At 36.7% G+C, this 21,701-nt stretch overlaps 1 protein-coding gene across 1 annotated transcript in view; it reads right to left on the reverse strand.

Annotated features, from left to right (window-relative positions):
• The window catches only part of KPNA3 (karyopherin subunit alpha 3), a 41,829-nt gene that overhangs the window by 18,859 nt on the left and 1,269 nt on the right, over positions 1-21,701 (reverse strand). Inside the window, exons 2-6 of the mRNA XM_034426841.3 lie at positions 7,048-7,092; positions 3,714-3,803; positions 2,541-2,570; positions 2,404-2,456; positions 2,216-2,311 (exon numbers count right to left, since the gene is read on the reverse strand). Coding sequence (XP_034282732.2) covers positions 2,216-2,311; positions 2,404-2,456; positions 2,541-2,570; positions 3,714-3,803; positions 7,048-7,092 — 314 coding nt within the window. The remainder of the gene's footprint in view (positions 1-2,215; positions 2,312-2,403; positions 2,457-2,540; positions 2,571-3,713; positions 3,804-7,047; positions 7,093-21,701) is intronic.

Genomic DNA, 21,701 nt, shown 5'->3' on the forward strand with positions numbered 1-21,701 from the left:
AATCTCAAATGTAATTTTAAAAAAGTTTTTCAGTGGAGGAGTTCCAATCTTTTCAAATCTGTTGGTTATTTGTCTTTTAATCCATTTCCTGGCCTATATTAAACTTTTGGGGATGTAATGATAAGAACAGTAAACAATATTCTAAATGAAGTAACATCTTACGTAATTTATATAAAGGCATTACATAATCTTAATCCTGAAGGTGGTGATGAGACCTTTAATAAGATCTTATCAGATAGGCAGATTCAATTTGGAGAAGGCAGTCATGGAAATAACTAGGACCTGAGCCATGTAGGACTTTCAAGGTGTAGTACCTTGAGTTGCATTCAAAAGCCAATGAAGCTCCCACAGTCGTGATGTTACATGGGGGAACTTTAGTGCACCATAATTACTTGGACTGCTGAATGAAGCAGAAGTTCTTGATAATCTTCAAGACAGCCCCATGAACAGCACACTACAATAATCTGCTGATGAGATGATAAGAGAATGAGTGACTTAACTGAGTGAGGCTTTTTGATCTAGGAAAGGTCACAAACAGCTGACAATATGTAATTGTGCATAAGCCTTTGCATCTTCCCCTGCTATTTAAGCAGGAACTGTAAGTCCAAAAGAACCCTCAAGTTGCAGACAATTCCATTTGGGTAGTGTTACTCTGTCCACAGTCAATGATAACTGGATTCAGTCAGCTTTCAAATCTAAAGCCATTCAGTTTGGTAGAATTAAGTCTAAGCCTGTTTCATCTCATTCTTAATATAAATTAAGTCACTTTAAACAACCTTGCTGAATGGTTATCCAGATATAATAAAAGCGAGAGGTAAGCTTGCTTTGCTACTTTATTGCCACAGTATAGACTTGAACCTCTCAACCATGTTCGGTGACATTCATTAACCTGGCTACCTACTTATTAAATCCCTGCCCCTACTGGTTGGTGAAGGCCACCTGAGGTGGGGGCAGGGGGAAGGAATGTGAGGTGTAGCTGGGTCCATGAAGCAGTGCCTGTTTAGTTGGGAGAAGAAGTTGTACTACCTGCCTTGAAGGTCCTGTAAGGTGCTGTCTTAAAAGATAACCAATTCAGACAGTAGCATCATGAGCAGTTATGGACATGCCACAGTATGACCATATAATGCCTCTATTTCATGAGCTGCCATGGTTATCTGTAAGCTTTTGGATGCAAGGTACCGGTTATTGCTTATAAAATCTTCCATAGCATAGAGCCTGGTTATTTGAGAGACTTTCTGTCTTCCAAAGTTTCAGCCAATCCTATATAATCCAGTATAGTAGGAATACTCTAGATACCATCAATCAAACAGGGCAGTATGGTGGGACCTAGGAAGAGGGCATTCTTGTTTATTAAATAAGTTAGGCCATGATCATCTGGGCTCATAGTTGTGATAGTGATTGTGAATTTTCAACCTGCCTCTCCCCTCTCCCAGAAAGGTAAGTTGAATTCTCCAAGACTGAAAGATATAGAGAATGCCAAAACCAACCCTGCGAGAATGTCAAACAGTCCATCACAAACACACAGTCCTGACTAAGGGCTATAATGAGGGAAAAAAAAACAGTATTCCAAGGATATAAATCAAAGAGAAAAATAAGCCAAAGGCATTTTTACCTACTAGAATTAGAAGGACAGCCCTATTATATGGAACAAAAACTGACAAGACTAAAAAGAAAACACTGAGAAAGGAATACAGATATTGATGACTACATGTAGACTGTGCTGAAGGAGCACAATTTGTGCAGAATTTGTAGAATGACTGTGCAATGTAACATCGGGCTTGGCCTGATCTCTTCCCTTTTTAAATATGTAAATTTTAATCTGTTTTTAAATTATTGGGGTATTTTAATTTGTCTGGGCCAAAAAGTTTAATTTGATTTTATCGGGTTTTTAAAATTTTGTGTATTTATGTATTTTATTGTTGGCTGTTCACCGCCCTGAGTCCTTCGGGAGTAGGGCGGTATACAAATCAAATAAACTAAACTAAACTAAACTAAACTAAACTAAACTAAATAAAAACAACCATCATAATCTGTAAATTTATTAATGTTAAGATGTATTTAAACTAGTGAAATAATATTATTACTGATACAGACAAGTGTTCAAAATAAAAAGTACATTAGGAAGAGTAATGTTTTAGGGTTCTTAACTGCAGCCCTTCAAGAAAAAAAACCTTTCAATTGATATTATAAACATTCAGAAAAAAGCACTACTTACTTGTCATCCCTTTCTAGACATTTAACCAATATTGGTAAAATTCCAGACTTTATTAAATCATCAATAGGAGGATTTCTATCACTTGATAATAATTTCCTGTAAAATTAAAACAAAGCTAATCAATAAAAATACAATATGAGGAAATGATTAATAATGCTTTAAGTCTTTCAAATAAAATAAATGCCTACCTTGCAGCTTGAACAGCACTCAGCTGGATAATAGGATTATCACTAGTAGCATTCTACAGCAACAAATAGATTTCAAAAAATTAGATCAAGTATTAAACAAATCCAGCTGAAAATAATAATAATTGTTATCAACTTACCTGTAATATAGTTTCTAGTGTAACATTTTGCTTAAAAAAGAGAAGAAATGGTTTAGTTCCAACTCTCATTAGAATTCAGTATTCTCAGAAAAATAACTAGCCCATTAATTTTAAAATAATGTTACCAGTGTATCAAGACCCCAGAATGAATGTTTCCATTTTCTTTATTAATCATACCAAAAATGAAAGAAACATAAATAGAAATAAGAACTTCAATACAATGTAAGTATTAATGGCAATATAATTGAGACTCAGATATACAGGCTTTGCTGATTATTCTGAATGACAACCACTATAAGTTTTATGTGGCCAATTGTTAGAAATCAGAGATTGTCCAAAACCTCTAGCAGGTATCTTATCAACCTATTTCAATCTAAATTAACAAAATAAGAAATATAAACTCAATATATAATGTATGAAGGAAAAAAGGAGAAAGGAAATATTACCAATGTGGTCTTTAGTTTATCTCCCACATATATTTCCTCTTTTCTTTATAGGTTTCAAAAAGTGCTCTTTATTCTAGGGAGATTACATCATCCTTCTCTCAGTGAGAGAAACTGGATTGAAGAGAATATTATTCATGATTGGCCAGCATGCTAAACAATGTTATGATATTGGAAAAAATAGTCAAAAGGGAATGAAATCTGGGAGTGGAAAATAGATAGTCCTTGATTTACTATCACAATTGGGACTGGAATTTTGCTAGCTAAGAGATGCGGTTTTTAAGCAAATTATCATATAACCAGAACTATTTTTTGACCATTTTTACCATGGTCATTTAGGCAAACCATGTGGTCATTAAGTGAATCACAGTCATTAAGCAAATTTGATTTGCCCCATTGATTTTGCCTGTCAGAAGCCAGTTGGGGAAGGTCACAAATTACAATCGCGACATCAAGACACTGCAACTATAAATACTAGTTAGTTGGCAAGCACTCAAATCATAATCATGTGACTGTCGGGGTTTAATATATTAAACATTACGAAGCACTGGACACCATGGAAAAGAGGCAGTGATTCATTTAATAGAATTAACTTCTTAATATAATTGTATGATTGATTGATTGATTGATTATATAACTGAAATAAGCAAATGGAAATCCACCAAGATCAGTTTGAAAGAGTAAAGGAAGGACAATTAGAAATAGTGATTCCATTAATTAAATAACTTACTGCTTTGAAGTCAGCATCAACATCTGAATCTTCTAAACTTTCTTCTTGGGGCACATTTCTTTTTTTCAACAGATGTTCATCTCTTTTGTTCTGAAATGAATATTTTAATCCTTTTTAATGTTTATTTATTCTTCAAAGTAAATTTTAAATAAGCTTTACATGTATTAATATTAGTCATGCAAAGTTCTGTAACTGATAAATCCTTTAAATACAAAGGATTATATATTTATATCTATGATTGAAAAGTTACCTATATGAGTAATGTGAAATATATAAATAAATATTGTGAATGGGTCCATTGATCGATTATGTGCCATCAAGGTGATTTAAATTCTTACCAACAATATACATAGATTTCCTCCATGACAATCTGTTCTTAATGTTGTCAATGGTATACCCATTCCCACTGTAGCTTAGGCCAGGGATCCCCAACCTCTGGACCGTGACCCACTAGTGGGCCGTGAGGTGTTTACAACCGGGCTGTGGAAATGGTGGGCAAGCGTGCACACACATTTGTTAGTTTTCTTGACTGTCCACAATATTCTCAAGAGTCTTCTCTAAGACAAAAGTTCAGAAGTATCAATACTCTTCCTATCCTGCATTTTCAATGTCCATCTTTCACTTTCATTGAGTATAATATGGAATACCATTGCTTGCACTTTTCTGATTTTTATAGGTAGAGTATAGAACGTACTTGTGTAAATATCTTTTCCAAAGCTTTCAAGCCTGCTTTACCTAGTGTTAGTCTGCAACATATTTCTTGACAAATATTCTGGAGGAGAACTTATACTAGCAGATGCTAGAGATGTTATTCTATGTGTACTTTCATACAAGCAGGCAGGAAAAATGTAGATAGTCTGGGATGTTTCTGAATTTAATACAATTTAGTACTCAATTAGTAGGTCTGAGTTGAGAGAGGAGAACTCAAAAGATTGTGTCACATTAATGTAAAAACTATAACTGAAAAAAAAATAACAATCAAGTCCTAAATTAATGTAATCAAAACTAATTCAGCAATATATTGGATGAAATGAACTGCATAAAGCACATATGTCCTGTTTCAGTCCACACGCATCTGGAGAAGCCATCACATGTGTGTAAAAGGTAAAAATACAGATTTTTCATTTTGGGTCACTGTAAAAGTTAATGACAGAAGGTAAAGTTTTTCACTCTTTTGTGTAAAAATTCTTACTACTCAAAGTAATCAGAAATAAGGATCTTGTTTACTCCTCTCTTTTGTCCCTTGCTAATAAACTAAAGCACCCAAAGGTTTGTCTTTATTATCAGATTTGCTAATAAAGAGTCTTCATTTGCTGATGATAAAAATTCAGTTAAAACACGGTCTTTTTAGATATTCATAAAGAGTAATGAAATAATTATAATAGATTTAAATCAATTAACAAATAGGAGCATTTTTAAGCTATGTTTGCATTTATTGTAGAGTAATACAAACAATTATATTTCAATACTAAATAGTCCTTAGTTCCAATAAACAATTTTGAGTTTCACTAGAACTGTTTCAATGCTATTTTACCTTTACCAGAAGTGTTCCAATCTTGAAATAGCCCAACAGATTTTACAGGACTGTTCTGAGATCAAAATCATTCTAATTAGGGTTAGAATGGTTTTAGTGAGGCTACAAACACCCGTTTTGTGTCTGAACAGTTTGTACTCTTGAATGTTTTGTTCTTCTATTTAATTCTAAACATATTTTAACAGACTTATATTTTTAATATACTGAGTATAAGCAACAGCTGCTACTTAAAACAGCACTCGGCTACTTTATGTGTTTTTCACTATTTCTGTACTAAACAGAATACATTACTTAGAAATAAGTATCTGTGAGTTCAATAGGGTTTACTTTTAAGTGCATTTATACAGAACTGCACACTTCAAAATAAAAAACCAAGTAGTAGTAAATAATGGCAAGAAAATAATCCTTGAAAATACTGAAGTGGGGACTGTACATATGCGTAATTAAACAAACTGCTTGTTTAATATTTTGTATAATTCTCTCATCTCAAATTTTAATAATGCATAGAAAATAAAAAAAGAGTTCCATACTCGTTCGTCTACTATCTCCATTTGATCTTAGCGCCACAAAAGGAGATGAAGAAGCAGAAAGGTAGTTGCTTCTCTTCTTTCCAATATGGTGTTATGAATGAGGTACCGGTAAGTAGCACAACTGTAGCTGCTCCAACCACATCTCATTAAACTTTTTCTCAATTAACTTGGGTTCCTTTTCTTCCTAACGGTTGTTAGTACAGACTAACTGGCAAATCTGTTGAGTCGATTTTCCCATTCTTCCTTGGCTTTTTTTTTTTTTTTTTGCCTTTTACTTACTTAGGGAAAGGAGCCTTTCCCCTCCACCCTAGTGCTTCCACCAAAATTACCAACTGTTTAAAAGTGGGAAAAAAGTGTGCCTCTGGAATAGAGGAAGGACCATTGTACAAAATAAAATTCACGAGTTGCTTTAGCAGTGTTTCCCAAACTTGACCCTTTGAAGATGTATGGACTTCAACTCCCAGAATTCCTCAACCAGGCATACTGGCTGGGGAATTCTGGGAGTTGAAGTCCATGCATCTTAAAATAGCCAAGTTTGGGAAACACTGCTTTACTGGGTTAATCCAAGCACAAAGTTTTTCTCAAAACTCTTCTCTTCTCTTCTACTCTTGACATTAAATTACTTAGTTTAACAAAATGGTTTTACCTGCACTTCATCTATGCCACCAGGTCAGGTTAGCTCAAATTTTATTCAGAAAATGATTAATGTTTTCAGAAAAATAAGGTGTTTCAGACCAGAGCTTTGAAAACAGTTAGTGAAAAGTAATACGCAATAGGAACCTAATTTTTGCAATTTCCTAGAAGAAATGGTGATGATATAAAAAGAAAGATTGAAAAAAGCAAATTCCATGAGTGACCAGAACAATGACTGATTAGGCATTGATCCCATTAGTGACTTGTAAAAAACAGAATAAACAGCAACACTATCATTTAAAGGGTTAAGAAATGCTGCAGTTAAATGTACCAATAGTGACTCAAGAAACTGTAATTAAAACCCACGGAAAATAAACTATTTTTTGAAGAGACACTATTGGTGTTCTCAGCACCACTAGGAAAAAAAATGAAGGCATTTCCTTGCCCTATTTCTCCAGTAACCTCAAATGATCAGCTAAGGCTCTCCCAATTTTAAGAGCCATGTGAACAATTTTAGCTAAATGTAAATAATCCACGATTAGAAAAAACAATACTATCTGTGAAATATTTCTACAACATACTGATGATTTAACATAACATGAAAATGCACCCAGGGTAGAATTTATTATATACTTACTTTTCTAAGTTCAATTGTCACTTCATTTCTATGTCTTCGCATGGTCTGGAAAAAAAAATAAAGTCACTAACATGAGGTACAGAAATGAATGCACTTGTATGTTTGCTATATTTGTAAACCACCAGATGGGAGCCAGTTTGGTGTAGTGGTTAAGGCATCAGGCTAGAAAATGTGAGGCTGTGAATTCTAGTCCTGCCTTGGCACAAAACCTTCTTGGGTGACCTTGGGCCAATCCCTCTCTCTTAGCCCTAGAATGTATGCTAGAGCAAATCACTTCCAAAAAACCTTGCCAAGCAGACAGTCTCTGAGAATTGGACACAATTGCATGGGAAAAAAATCAGATAGAAAAAATATCTCCTAGTGATTTATATCACAAAAACATGAAACACTTTAAAAAACTAAGATTAAGATATAATACAAATGTATCATAATGCAACAGGCATGAGGATGGCTATTCACTGTCCCAAAGCTCTCAGAAGCAGCCCTGCGTGTATTAACTTCCATAAGGCCAGTGTCTGAAGTAATCCTTCAGATTCAAAGGATACAGATTATTCAATTTAATCCTTTGGAAATGTTAGAAAATTCACAATTGCACTACATATTATGAAACTACATGCTATAGGCCTGTTGATTTTCTTGAATGGCGGAATAGAAAATGATTTAAAGTGCAGATCCTCTACTCAAAGAGTTTTTCAAACTCTGTTCCATAGGACTCTAGGGTATCCCAAGAACCTGATAAATTTCCATGGGAATTAAGCCCTCCCCCTCAAAAAGGTTCCCTCAAAGATAGCTAATTTTCAATCAGTACATTTTTCCTTCTTGATTGTGGGTTCTGGGATTCTTTTTACAACAGATTCTGCAGTCTGGAAGTTTCAAAACCTTTGCCCTACTCTATACAGATAGTCCTTGACTTTTGCTTGTTTAACAATGATCCAAAATTATGACAGCCATGGAATGGGTGCTTTACGGCCCATAAAGCACTTCTGGCCATCGCAAAACATTGCACCACAACCCCCATAGTCACACGGAGGTGAGCTGGGTACTTGGCAACCTGTTCTCACTTATGACCAGTTGCCAAGCGACTCGCAATCGTGTGATTACTATTAGCAATCTTCCCTGCCAGTTTCCCCAGAAATTCAATGAGGAAGTCAGCAAGGAAGGTGGCAAGCTGCTGTCGCCTACCACAGAAGTGAAATTCCCTCAAGACAGGTATTTCTTTGAGAACCAAAAGGAGGGGGAAAATTTCAGCCAACCCAGTTGAACTGAGATTCTCCTTTCTCACAGGGAGCCCTCCAAGAGCAAATGAACTGCCCACCGAGCTATAGAAACAGAAGTCAGATTCCAGGATCTGACCTCCAGTCCTGCAGCTCTTCAGAGGAGTTCCCTTCTGCACATGAAAAGGGAGTTGAACCTGGCAGGCAACTCTTTCATTCCGTCCACTTAAGACCCAGGAGATCGCTAAACAACCATAATCAGGAATGCTGGAATTGAGGTTGTTGAGCAAAGTCATGTGAGTGTCTCACTTAACAACTGCTTTGCTGAATGGCCAACTGTAGTCATAAGACAAGAACTACCTATGCTTCTCTTTCCAGAAACACCTTAGAAAAATGGTTCTGACAAAGAACAAACAATACATGCAGAGTTGACTCCCTAACAAAGATAAAGAAGCTGTTTTGAGAAAAAAATACAAAGCAAGCCTTGCTATCTGTCCTTCTCAAGCAATGACATGTACTTATTGCACAAAACCTGATGGAAACAACAGCCTGTATTTTAAATACTCATTGTGATAATGCAACTTTAAGTTGAGATCTATACTATATATGCAACTATAGGAAACAACATAAAAATATACCTACATAAAGAAGAGAAATGCTACAGAACAATTGCAAGAAATCAGAAGGAGGTTTTCATCCATTTCAAAAGGAATTTCATCCATTAAAAAAAAAACTGGAAGTAACAAAAAAATAAAAATTAAATAAACAAATAAAATATAGTACAAAAAAGGTTAATAGCCCTATGTCTTGCTTAATTTTCTACTGGGCTACTCAATGGGAAGCAAAACAAATTATGGAAGTATAATTTTGACACCATATTTCTGCATAATTATAAGCTGAGATTCCTGCTGACCATGAATGCATTCTATTCCTATTCACTTGTAAAGCAGAGTAAATTTTTGTTGCCAGTATGTTTCACTTTAGTAATGAAAAATAAGCCATGTTTCTGACTATACAGATATACCAAGCTATCGATTTCTTTTTTTTAAAAAAATGGCATTGTATATTTTTATTACTGTCTTATGTTACCTCTGAAATTCCCAGTCACTGTTTTATTTTTTTATGGTACAGGTTGTCCTCACTTAACAGCGACATATGGGCCCAGACTTTAGATCATAATCATTGCAGTTGTTAAGTGGCTCACTACAAGTTCTGACTCAACTGTATAACCATTTTTACAAATGGTCATAACGTAAATCACTATTATTATTAAGTGAATGATGTGGTTGTTACATGAATCCATTCAACTGAATTGCCATTTTTGTGAGAAACTGGCAAAAAAGCCACCAGAATCTGGCCAGAAAACTTTACAAGTTGTGGTCATGTGACTTTGGAATGCTGCAATCAGTCATAAATTCAAGCCATTTGCCAACTGCCTGGATTTTTTCTTCCAAAAATCATCAGAATAAAATCTGTGATTTTAGAAAATATCAACATATTCTTGATTGAGGGGTTGGTAATAGATATCATATACAAGTTGTCTTTGACTTAACAACCATTCAAACTTATGACAGACTCCCAAAAGGCTACTTACAACCCAGTTTTGAAGTTCTGATGTTGGATGCCTCTGGCAGTCGTTTGACTACACTTTGGGGAATTCAGCAATCCACCTGTTTTTACGGCTGTTTGCAGCATCCCACAGTCACATGACCGTGATTTATGATGGTTTTGCCAAAACTGATGTATACTACTCTTTCTGGCAAAACCTAGCCCATAGCAAACAATGGGTTCACATAACAACTATGGTATTCACTTAATGACCCTCACAAAAAAGGTAAAAATTAGTTCAATCACATGGTACTTTACGACTGTCATGAACATAATTGCCAAGCTCAATTACAAGTACTACCTGTACTTTTATTTATTTTAATCCAAATGCTTTCAACAACATATTGTAGATTCCATCTCCCTTTCTATTGCTATGCTTCTTCCTTGAAATACACTATAGTTGCTGTATTCATAATAATAATTCTACCAGATCTCCTTGTATCTGTTAAAACAGTATCTGTTTTCTTGTACTAAGACATCTTGTACTCCAAGCAATATTTTAGACATACCATGAAGACCTTTTTTTGAATCAATATTTTTTCTTAATTTTTCATTAGGGAGATTTAATAGACTTCATACAGCTGCTCTCATTTTCTTCTACAGTACAAAAAATTTATTTGAAGTTCTTCAAGGTTTTTGTCTCCAGTCCCAAGATAAATAAATAAAAAAATAATAATAAATAAGTTTATCTTATTCAAGATAAACTATTGACAGTAAGTGCTTAGGAACACACACTGTACACATATTAGGCAGGAGCTCTTTAAATAAGCCACATCTTCTTCATGCTTGGTGCTGTTTTAATGAATCACATTAATTCTGTGGTTCCTTTAAAGATGTGCTATGTTCATATTCCTGAACATTCTAATGCACTTTGTTCCAAAAATTTTTACTACCAGTTCTGTGGGCGTGGTTTGCTTGGTGGGTGTGACTCGGTGGGCGTGGCTTGGTGGTCATGTGACTGGGTGGGCATAGCTGGGTAATCATGTGACTGGGTGGGCATGGCCAACTTGACGTCACTCATGTCAAGGGTTATGGTTAGGGTGCCTGGCCTCTCCTCGCCTCAAAGGCCTCAACGAGATACAATTTCCCTGTCTATTTATTTACTACTACTGAACATCCAAAATATACTATTTAACTCTATGTACAAATGCCATATGTGTACATATATATTACATAGTATAGAGTGTGTACAGGCACACAAAAAGATACATTGTTTACTATATATACTGTATGTGTATGTACACACATCTCTTCTAAAACTATACACATTCAACCTCTTACATTTGGAAAAACACACTCAGAGTCCACTTTCTGCCACACATTTAACTATAACTTCTGTACATTTAGAACATTACACATGCCTTCAGATTTACTTCCCTACCCTGCACCTGACTGTTAGAGCCAGGAGAGATCATGGATTGAGTAAAATGTGGTGAAACTCACTTAACAACGCTCTTGCTTAGCAACCAAAATTTTGGGCTCAATTCTGGTCATAAGTCAAGGACTACCTCTGCCTTCCTCTGCATGGCAGCCTTATCCTAGTAAACTCCTTCTCCTTTCTGGCAATTTTCCTCTGTTAGAGGCACCAAAATAATCCAGGTGATGTAAGGTTTCCTGCTGGAGCAGGGGGTTGGACTAGATGACCTCTAAGGTCCCTTCCAGCCCTAGATTGCTGTCCTGTTTCAAAGCATCTTCTAAAGCCACGTCTAGTGCCAGGGTTTGTGGTCCTTCCTTCTTCTTTCTTTCTCTTTTTTTTTGTCTCTTTTTCTTTCTTTCTTTTTGCTCTCTCCCTTCCTTTCCTTCTTTCTCTCCTTCTCTTTCTTTCTTTTTCTTGTCTCTCCCTTCCTTCCTTTCTTTTTTTATTCATTCTTTTCTCTCTCTCCCTTTCTTTCTTTTCTTTCTTTCTCTTTTCTTTCATTCTTTCTTTTCTCCCTCTCTCCTTCCTCTTTCCTTCTTTCTTTCTCTTTCTTTGTCTCTTTTTCTTTCTTGTCTCTCCCTTCCACTTTCTTTTTTTTTCTCTTTCTCTCATTTTCTTTGTGTCGTTTTCTCTCTTTCTTTCTCTCTCACCCTCTCTCCTTCAAAGTCTAGGAGAGTGAGACTGGGAGGCCCAAGAGAAAGCGCCAGGCGGCAGCAACACCAGCAGCCAGCAGCACCCAAAACAGGAGCTTCAGGCTGTGGCAGGTGGGGGTGGGGGCTGAAACAGGAGCTTCAGGCGGCAGCAGCGGGGCATCCTGGACCACCCGGGAAGTTTACCTGTGCTGCTTCTGCCATGGCAGGCAACGATGGCGGCGGCCGCAGGGTACCCTGGAATGCCTGGGAAGTTTTCCTGTGTTGCTTTTGCCATGGCAGGCATCAGTGGTGGGGTGTCCCGGAACGCCCGGGAACTTTTCCTGCGCGGCTTTTCCGGTGTCTGCCTCCCTTCACATGAGGTGCACATGTGCAGCAACACTGGGAAATCTGTTCGCCCTCCTGCAAAACCACCGCTGCTGCCACCCCTCAGTCCCAGCACAACGGCTCCATCTTCCCAAAGGGCCACCCACCCACCCACTGGCTAGGCCGGGCCAGGCCGGGCTGAAAGTGGCACGTCTCCCATCATGGGCTGCATGTGTGACCCAACCTCGGAAGGCAAAGGCGTGGGAAGGCCGCTTGGAAGGCAGGCAAGCATGCCAGGCTGCAAGGAAGGGAGGAGAGCTGCTAGCTCCCTTCCCTAAGGCCAGGCGGCCCTGACACGCTTGCCTGCCTTCTATGCGCCCTTCCCCGCGATCCGGTGGCCAGGCCCACTTGCCTGCCTTCCCCCCACCACCACTGCTTCTTTGTTCGGCTGCTTACCTTCTGCTGCGGCTGGTCCAGAGTCGGGAAGGCAAGCTAATCGGAGTTTTCGGCAGCCCCCATCCAGCTGCTGCTGCTGAAAAGCAGCTGGGAAAGAAGCCTCTGAAAAGGCTTCTTTGCCAGCCGCTTTCTCTGAAGGCAAGCTGCTGCCATCGCCGCCATGTTCTTCACGTATGCACACATCCCATTTGACTTGCAAGGCAATGGGATGTGCATGCGTGAAGAACATGACGGCAGCGGTCGGGGCAAGGAAGTGGTGACCGGGCGACCAGTTTGGGGGCGTGGCCAGCCAGCCACTGCTATCGGTTCTCCGAGCAGTAGCAACCCACCACTGCTTTGGAATGCACAATCACTTTGAAACCTGTATACACAAATTTTAATTTAAACAAACTGGAACAGGTATAAGGGAATTGGATAAAGGAATTGGATTATGTTTAGCATAGAAAAGGCATACAACAGCACAATATTAAAAAAATATCACATAAACGGCAGCCAACGGCAGTATTTGTATTGTTTCATATAGAATAATGAACTTCAGTTAACAGGAAAGATGTTTCCAACTAAATACCAGGAAAAAAAATTCCTAAAAACAAAAACAATTTGATAGTGGAGCCAACAATTACCTAGAAATAATGCTCTATCTTTGATTGAATTTAGATGGCTCCTTCTACCGGTAGGTTTACTATGGAGGAAGATTTGTTTTGACAGAAATTCCTTTAATGATCACTTTTATAGATGTTGTAATTTGTAAATAATCTGCAATGAATTTCCCAATGCCACTTTTTCTGCATTTAATTTGATGTAGACTGTTAACTGCTGTGAGAACTTTTTTATTTTGTTAAAAAAATACTAATTCTAGGCTATAACTACAATAAATAATGAAAGTACCAAGAGATCAAGGTAATGTATTTGGGATTGTATTACAAATAAGAAAAGATAACTAAAGAGAGATATACATGCATTTATATTAGTACTATTTTATATAACACATGTTGAAGGAGCTTCTGCACACTGCAATACTAGAATTAAATAAGATCTATATGACACCATGTTCCAGATTGACAAGAAGATGTAATTCTTCAAGCAACATATCTCCTCATGTGGTAAGACACAAATTAAAGCAGAAATTTAGATCCAAAAATTAATTTACAAAATTCACTGCCATAAAAGCCAATAATATGCACTAGCTCAGCATGTTGCAATATAAATGTGCTCTTCCATAGAATATGGTATTCCAATTTCGTTTATTTCCCTCTATCCTAAAAAAAGTCACCATTTTGTGATAACTGGACATGCTCTGCTTTTCTTGAGTTGTCCAGAAATTCTTCAATGGCAAAAGGTCCTGTGGAGCGCTTTGCATGGAGGTCACCATTTAAACAAAATAAAAACTGCTGCTCATGGCAATGAATGAGTAGTATATTACAATCATCATCTTCTTTTAACAATTGATTTGATTTGATTACATTTCTATACAATCCCATAATCCCTTGCGGGGTGGAGTCTGGGCAACTGAATGGAGCTAGCTGAGAGTTTAATGGAAAGATGCCTTTCCTGTCACCAATGCAGTTTTGTTCAGCAGATATATTCCCATTGTACCCAGAGAGAGAAATATCTGTCTCTACCTAGGATCAAACATACAGTCTTCTGATTGTGAGGCGAGAGCTCCACCTTTAGGCCACCACACCTGAGTAGTATATTACAATATTCCTATAGAATAGCTAACCAAATGTTTACTTTGATCTTGAATTAGTCACAAATAGTGTAAAATTAATTTTATGAAAAAGTGTACAATTCTTCTGAAATGTTACAATATTTATTGCATTACCACTTGTATACATGTTTTACAACAAAGTCTTAGAGTCCTCTCTGAGTCAATTAGTCAAGTTCTATATATTCAATCTAGTGCTTATACTGAGTCCAGTTTTGGTCATGATACAAAAATGATGTTGAGACTCTAGAAAGAGTGCAAAGAGCAACAACAGTGATTAGGGGGCTGGATGCTAACCGTATGATGAATAGTTGTGGGAATTGGGAATGTCTAGTCTAATAAAGAGAAGGAATGCAGGTGACATGATAGCAGTCTTCCAATATTTGAGGGGCTACCACAGGGAGGAGATGGGTCAAATTATTCTTCAAGGCATCTGAGAGAAGACAAGAAGTAACAGATGAAAGCTTAACAAAGCGAGATCCAACCCAGAATTAAGAAGAAATTTCCTGTCAGTGAGAACGATTAGTCAGAGGAACAGCCTGCCACCAGAAGGTGGTGCTCCATCACTGTAGGTTTTTAAGAAGAGATTGGAGAATCATTTGTCTGGAATGGTAGGTTCTTCTGCTTGAGCAGGGGGTTGGCCTAGGAGACCTCCAAGATCCCTTCTGTTATTCTGTATTTACTGTTCAATTTGAGTACATTCAGTCACAGAAAAATACAGAATTACAGAATATTTTTGGGTACAGATGAAAACTTCAGGGATGCTGCACACCTGCTGACTTCTGTCTCTTGTGAATAACAAGGTTGTATCAATTTGGTGATGTACAAAACAATCTTTGTCACTGCAATTGTAATAACTGAGCTTAAGTTGCAAGAGGTGAAAAACCAAACGTCAGGATCAAAAATTTTGGGATCTAAATCTCTGCTTTAATTTGTGTCTTATCATATGAGAAGATGTTATTATTTCTGAACATCCAAGAGTGTAATCAGTCTGTATATAATTAACAGAGCATAGCCCTTCTGCAGGCAAGTAAGTCCTGAATTTGATGGTGCAGGAAGTCTAAAGAAGAAATTTAAGTACTCTGAAGTAAGATGGATTTCCTATTGAAAATGCTTCAGACACACCTCATGATTAACAATATTAGCAATAGAGGTGCATTAATAAATTATACTGGGGAATTATTATGTACTATTCTCCTAACCTAATTCATAATGTGGAAATAAGTAGGCCAATCTTTTCCAATCTGGTACTCTCAAGATGTTTTGTGATTTCAGCTCCAAAATATTATGCTGGTTGGGAATCAACCTAACCCATCTATCAGACATAAGGAAGGGTGGTTACTGGAAAATGTTGTAAACTGTAATTTCAGCTTGCTGCAATAGAAGCTTAATATATATTAAGCTATACACATAAATATAAATATACACATGCATGCCTATACATGCACATATGCAGTTTATTCACAAAAAATGCAGCAATGTTACAGAATCTAACCTGCAGTTCATAATTATCATAAAACATTTCTTTTTCAAGTCATAGGATCTTCCAACTTGCAGTATGGTAATAATAAATTATATTTGCTTATATTTTCTCCTCTCTTCTGAAACATATCAAATTTACATTTATCACAGCCCTGAGACCAGATACAGACCAGTTACTGAATAAAAGAAGTATTACATCCTTCTATATATATTTGTATATGTGTATAAGAGAAACAGTATAAGTAAAATGAAGTCTAAAAATAATTAAGAACATTGTTGCTAAAACCCTAACCCTAACCCTAACCAACTATTATCAGAAGTCCAAAGTAATAGAAACACATCTGCCAAATTTCATGAGTTTGCTAAGTTTGTTAAAACTTATATACAGGGTGGATGTTGCCAATGAACTATATTAAACGATAGCACTCAAAGAAATGTATTGTAATTAAAATATGCTGATGAGGATGACAAGTTAATTTGAATGGACACATTCCTAGACAATAAATCAGTCATTTTAACTATGGCAGTTAAAGATCCAGAGGCCAAGCACAAAGGACAAATGGGAGAAGGCCAATATTTTCATATTTTTCTTTTATTCATTATTATCTCAAATTTTCCCTATTATAAGACACTGCCACTGTGGATCAGAGCTTGCTTGCTCACTTGCTTTAGATCGGGGTGTCAAACTCAAGGCTCGTGGGCCAGATCCGGCCCGCAGGGTGCTTAGATCTGGCCCTCCTGAGCTCCATTTTCGCTAACAGAGAGTTGAAGGAAGCCATCGCAGCTGAAAATGGAACTCGGGAGTCTGTTTTCACTGGCAGAGCACTCGGGCCACCACAGGTGCTCCCGACACGAGTGATGTTGAGCTGGCCATGCCCCCCTGCTCCCCTGAGGTCAAACACAACCTGATGCGGCCCTCAATGAAATCAAGTTTGACACCCCTGTATTAGATTGTTTTTATTCTGCCTTTATTACTTTTATAAGTAACTGAAGGCACCAAACAACATACTACTCCTTCCTCCTATTTTTCCAACGGCAACCCTCTGAGATGGGTTGGGCTGAGAGACCGAGACTGGCTCAAAGTCACCCAGTTGGCTTTCATGCCTAAGGTGAGACTCACAGTCTCTTGGTCTCTAAGCCAGCACCTTATGTATCAATGACTATTTTATTGAGATTTTCAAAGATTCCTTCTGAATAATTAGGCATTATGCATCATTTACTGTGATGAGGGAAACCAAAGTTTGGGCAGGACTGATCAAAATAAATTCTGATTGTTTACAGGAGGGGTGTCAAATTTGCATCGTCACGTGACATATCACGACTTTTTCCCCTTTGCTAAACCGGGCGTGGGTGTGGCCAGTGCGTGACGCACCCGGCCCACAAGTTTGACACCTTTGGTTTATAGTAATGAAATACTGACCTAGTTGGCATTGCTTATCTCTTTAACTGCACTAAGAGGGTGACTACATTTTTCATAATGGCACATCACATGTTGTTAACCTTTGGTATAAAACAAATGCAATGAGGACTATACATTTGATGTTATTTTTTTTTCACTTAGACTCCCTTTACATACATCATTAGGATTCACATTAAAAGGCAAAGATATGCAAAAAAATCAGAATGTTTTTGGGAAATACTAGGATTGAAATTCTATAACTAAATGCACTGCACTCTGTACTGCTAATTAATTCTTGTATATTCAGGTAAGAATATACTAACAAGTGATCTACCCTTGAAGAGATAAAATGAAAAGGATGAAGTATTTTTCAACCTTTCTTTTCTCATCAGTTCAAAAGCAGCATCCTGTACTACTCTTCTCTTAAAGAGGGCAACAAGAAAATGCCACCGATTTATAAAAGCTCCCCCCCCAACAATTATGTTCTAGAAGCAAATACAAGATGAAGGAAAAACAGAATATTTAGGAAAAGAGTCCTCATCTGATTGTCAGCATCTTCAGTAGGTATCATTCCACACAGCTCTGCCTCTGGTTCCAGAAAACTATTACTGGACAAAATGTGTGAAATGAGTCAATAATCTGACAGTTTCAGAGTTAATATATCCTTAGACTAAGTATTTTGAATGCAGAAGAAAAGTTATTAAAAATACTTAAAGGAGGATCTTCTTTGTATTGTACAATACAAACTTCCTGATGTACTTTAAATGTGACTCTACAACTCATATGAGCAATTCTTAGTTTGGAAAATGTAAGCATGGAAAGATACTGGTTGAGGGCGTATATCTTATATCCATTTAGCAAGACAAAGGTTGATCATTTGATGCTCATGATCCTATAGTACCAGTATATTCAAAATGTTTGTCTCTTTATCATCAAAAATCTAATACAACCATTGTTTTAGCAACCATTCCACACTAATCTTCCACATAGGTACTGTATATATGTATGTATATAATGTGAATGCCAAGATACTTAAATTTTCCCAGTTTTATCAACAATATTCTTAAAAATGTACTTTATTTTAAAAAATGATCTGACTTCCTGAACCAATAAGAAAGATTCCAAATCACTTTTCACTTACACAGTGACAAAAAAAGAATTATTTACAACTTGGAATCACCAGGATTCTTCTTATTAAGTTTGCTTTTTCCAATGAACAATATTCTTGTTGCAATAATTCATACTTAGGTTGGCTTTTGATGCCATTGACCACGGTATCCTTCTGAACTGGTTGCAGGGGCTGGAAAAGGGAGGAACTGTATTGAGTGGTTTGCCTTACTCCTTAGTCTCAGTTGGCGGTTTTTTTTTTTTTTAATTTGATTTATATGCCGCCCTTCTCCGGAGACTCAGGGCGGCTTACAATGCGTTAAGCAATAGCCTTCATTCTTTTGTATATTTTATACAAAGTCAGCTTATTGCCCCCACAAACTGGCTCCTCATTTCACCTACCTTAGAAAGGATGGAAGGCTGAGTCAACCTTGAGCCTTGGAGAGATTTGAACCAGCAGAAATTGCAGGCAGCTGTGTTAATGACAGGGTGCACTAAACCACTGTACTATCAAGGCTCGTTTTGATCGGGGAGGGGGGATCGTGCCCTTGGCCCATCACTTGTGCCTGATGGCTCGATGCTCTTCCCCCTTCTGTTTAACAACTACATGAAACTATTGGGCTTTGGCATCATCAGTATGTTGATACCCAGCTGTACATCTTACCCATGAGTTGCACAAAAGAAGCTGTCAATGTACTGACCCAGTCTCTGCAGGTTGTGCTGATCTAGATGGGAAAGAATAGACTGGCTCAATTCTGACAAGACTGTAGCTATGATTGTTTGATCTCCCTGAGGTGGCGATATTTTTATCATTGGACTTGGATGGGTTGTACTTTCCAATTCAAAATAGCAATTTGGGGATCTTCCTGGAAAAGCAGCTCCTGCTTGAAAATATGTGCCTTATTCTCAACTAAGAAGCCCTTCAGATAGTTGTTCATGCCCTCATCTCCTTCACAATTGGACTATCGCAACGCACAATATATAACACTACCCTTGAAGATCACCTGGAAGCTACAGCTGGTGCAAATTACAGTGGTGTGAACAGTATAACAGGCACTTCATGTTATATGCATTGCATAAGTGTACTAGATGAGCTGCATGGATTGCCAGTAGGCTTCCAGGTGCAATTCAAGGTGAAAGTCATCCTATATAAAGCCTTTCAGGTACACTCCAGGTCCCCTTTATCAAATGTTGCCGTCTATTGGAATCGAGGAAGTATGTCTCCTATCAGTGTCCCTGCCTTCTGGAACAGCGTTCCCCACCCCCCAAAATATGAATAGTATCTACTTCTCTGGGGGTTTGGAAAACTCTTAAAACTCAGCTCTGCTCCCAGGACTGGGTTAATGTTTATTGAAGTATTTGTGGTCCCCAGTCATAATCTGTATTGTTTATTATTTTGGTTGTTTTACTCTGCCTGTTTATGTATACTTAACCATTTGTACCATTTCTGGATTTTGTAAGCCACCTAGAGTCTAATGGAATGAGTGGCTGTAACAAATGTATTTAAATTAAATAAAGTGCTTATAAGATGAACATTACTGAAAACTGTCATTTAAATCACTCTGTCCAGACTGCAGTAAGAAATTAATTTCTATATTGTCTATGCTTTCTAATTGTCACTTTTTTACCTCCAAGGCAAAATTTGATTTGTTTCAGGCTTCCTTGTTACTCCCCTCTTTAACGTCATTATCTAACACTGGTTTGGAGTTTAAAGATATCTATTTTTTTAAAAAAACTATCATGGATTGCCTATTACAATCTCATCACTGATATATTATCCAAATCTTGGGAGAGGAGAAATCTCAATGGGTTAAAAGAATCAAAGTTTTACATTTTAAGCCCACAAGGTATGAATCAGTCAAAGTAAGACTGATACAATAAGAAGAAAACATTTCCCAAATACCTAAGTAGTATGAAACACTATCAATGAAGATATATGATTTACTGCTGTCACTTCAGCACTAGAAACATTAATGATACACCTTTCTTTTATTTATGCCAATATTCTTCAGTCTGCTACTATTTTAGGGATAAACGTTTCTAGTTGCTCCTTTAATCTTGATTGTCAAGCTTTTTGAATGAAATGGGGACATAAATATTTTAAGCACATAAACTGTAACATTAGATGGAATAGCACCATCTAGTTGTCCTAGTGAAATTCAACTAACTTGGGAAAGAAAGGTAGAACCATTGTACTAATCAGGCTACAGCTCTTACCTGCATTATAAAGTCTTTAAAACTATAGTCTTGAAATATGGTCTTCTACTTATAAAATTTTAAAATTTTAAAAATTTTATAGATGGGGATTTAACATCACTATTTAATCATGCTTGTGGTAAAATCTATGGATCTAAACAATATAAGCATATTAAACATGCCACATTTCAGTAGACGTATTTGCAAATACAATCAATAACAAAATATAATATATGCAATATATGCTACACATATATGCAACACATACATATGTGTGCTTCTTTTTAAAATGTAAAAATGCAACAATTTCTTTAAATGTTTGATTAGCTAGCCACCACAACTATAACTGAAAAAATAGAAACTTTACATATTGTTGATTATTAGACCCCAGAAAAAAATACTGGTCAGCCAATATTATATCTGAAGTTACCAAATAATGAAAGGAAAGGGGTATTCTGAACTCTAAGATATATCATTACTTATTTTGATACTAAAATCATTAATTATTATAGGAATCCATAATTTCCAAATCAGGAAGTTTCAGAATCGACAAATATGGGAAATATTAATATCTACTAATAGGAGACCTTACAAAGAATTATCTCTGAAGAATTGGGTGAGTGATCTCCAAAATAGCTAGTTCATAAAATAAAGTATAAAATAAAAAATACGTATTATGCTTGTGTAAGAAAAGAACTGAATTCTATGGCGTTCCAGGTGTACTGCTATACTCTACTATACTCTACTGTATGGCAGACCTATAAAGCCTAACAAATCAGCTATAATTAAACAATATATAGTCTGTCTCTTACATTTATTATTAGATTTATATCCTACCTGTACCTGCACAACTCAAGACAGTATACATAATGCTCCTGTCGTAGTTTGTTACTACAATATGTTAAGCACTGGTTATTTGTGCATAAACTGTCAAAACCAAAGAACTCAGCCTAAGACTATATTACCATATTCCATATTCTTCAAACTATTCTTATCACTTCCTACCTTTAAATCTGAATACAGTCTTGGAAAATTGAACTTACATAGAACTTGATTTTTTTTTCTTCCTTCTTACATTTGTAGTTAATTGTGAGGCACTGCTGCCAGGTAA

This window comes from Pantherophis guttatus, chromosome 1 (genome assembly GCF_059756535.1).
Source record: "Pantherophis guttatus breed Tessera chromosome 1, ASM5975653v1, whole genome shotgun sequence".
NCBI lineage: Eukaryota > Metazoa > Chordata > Lepidosauria > Squamata > Colubridae > Pantherophis > Pantherophis guttatus.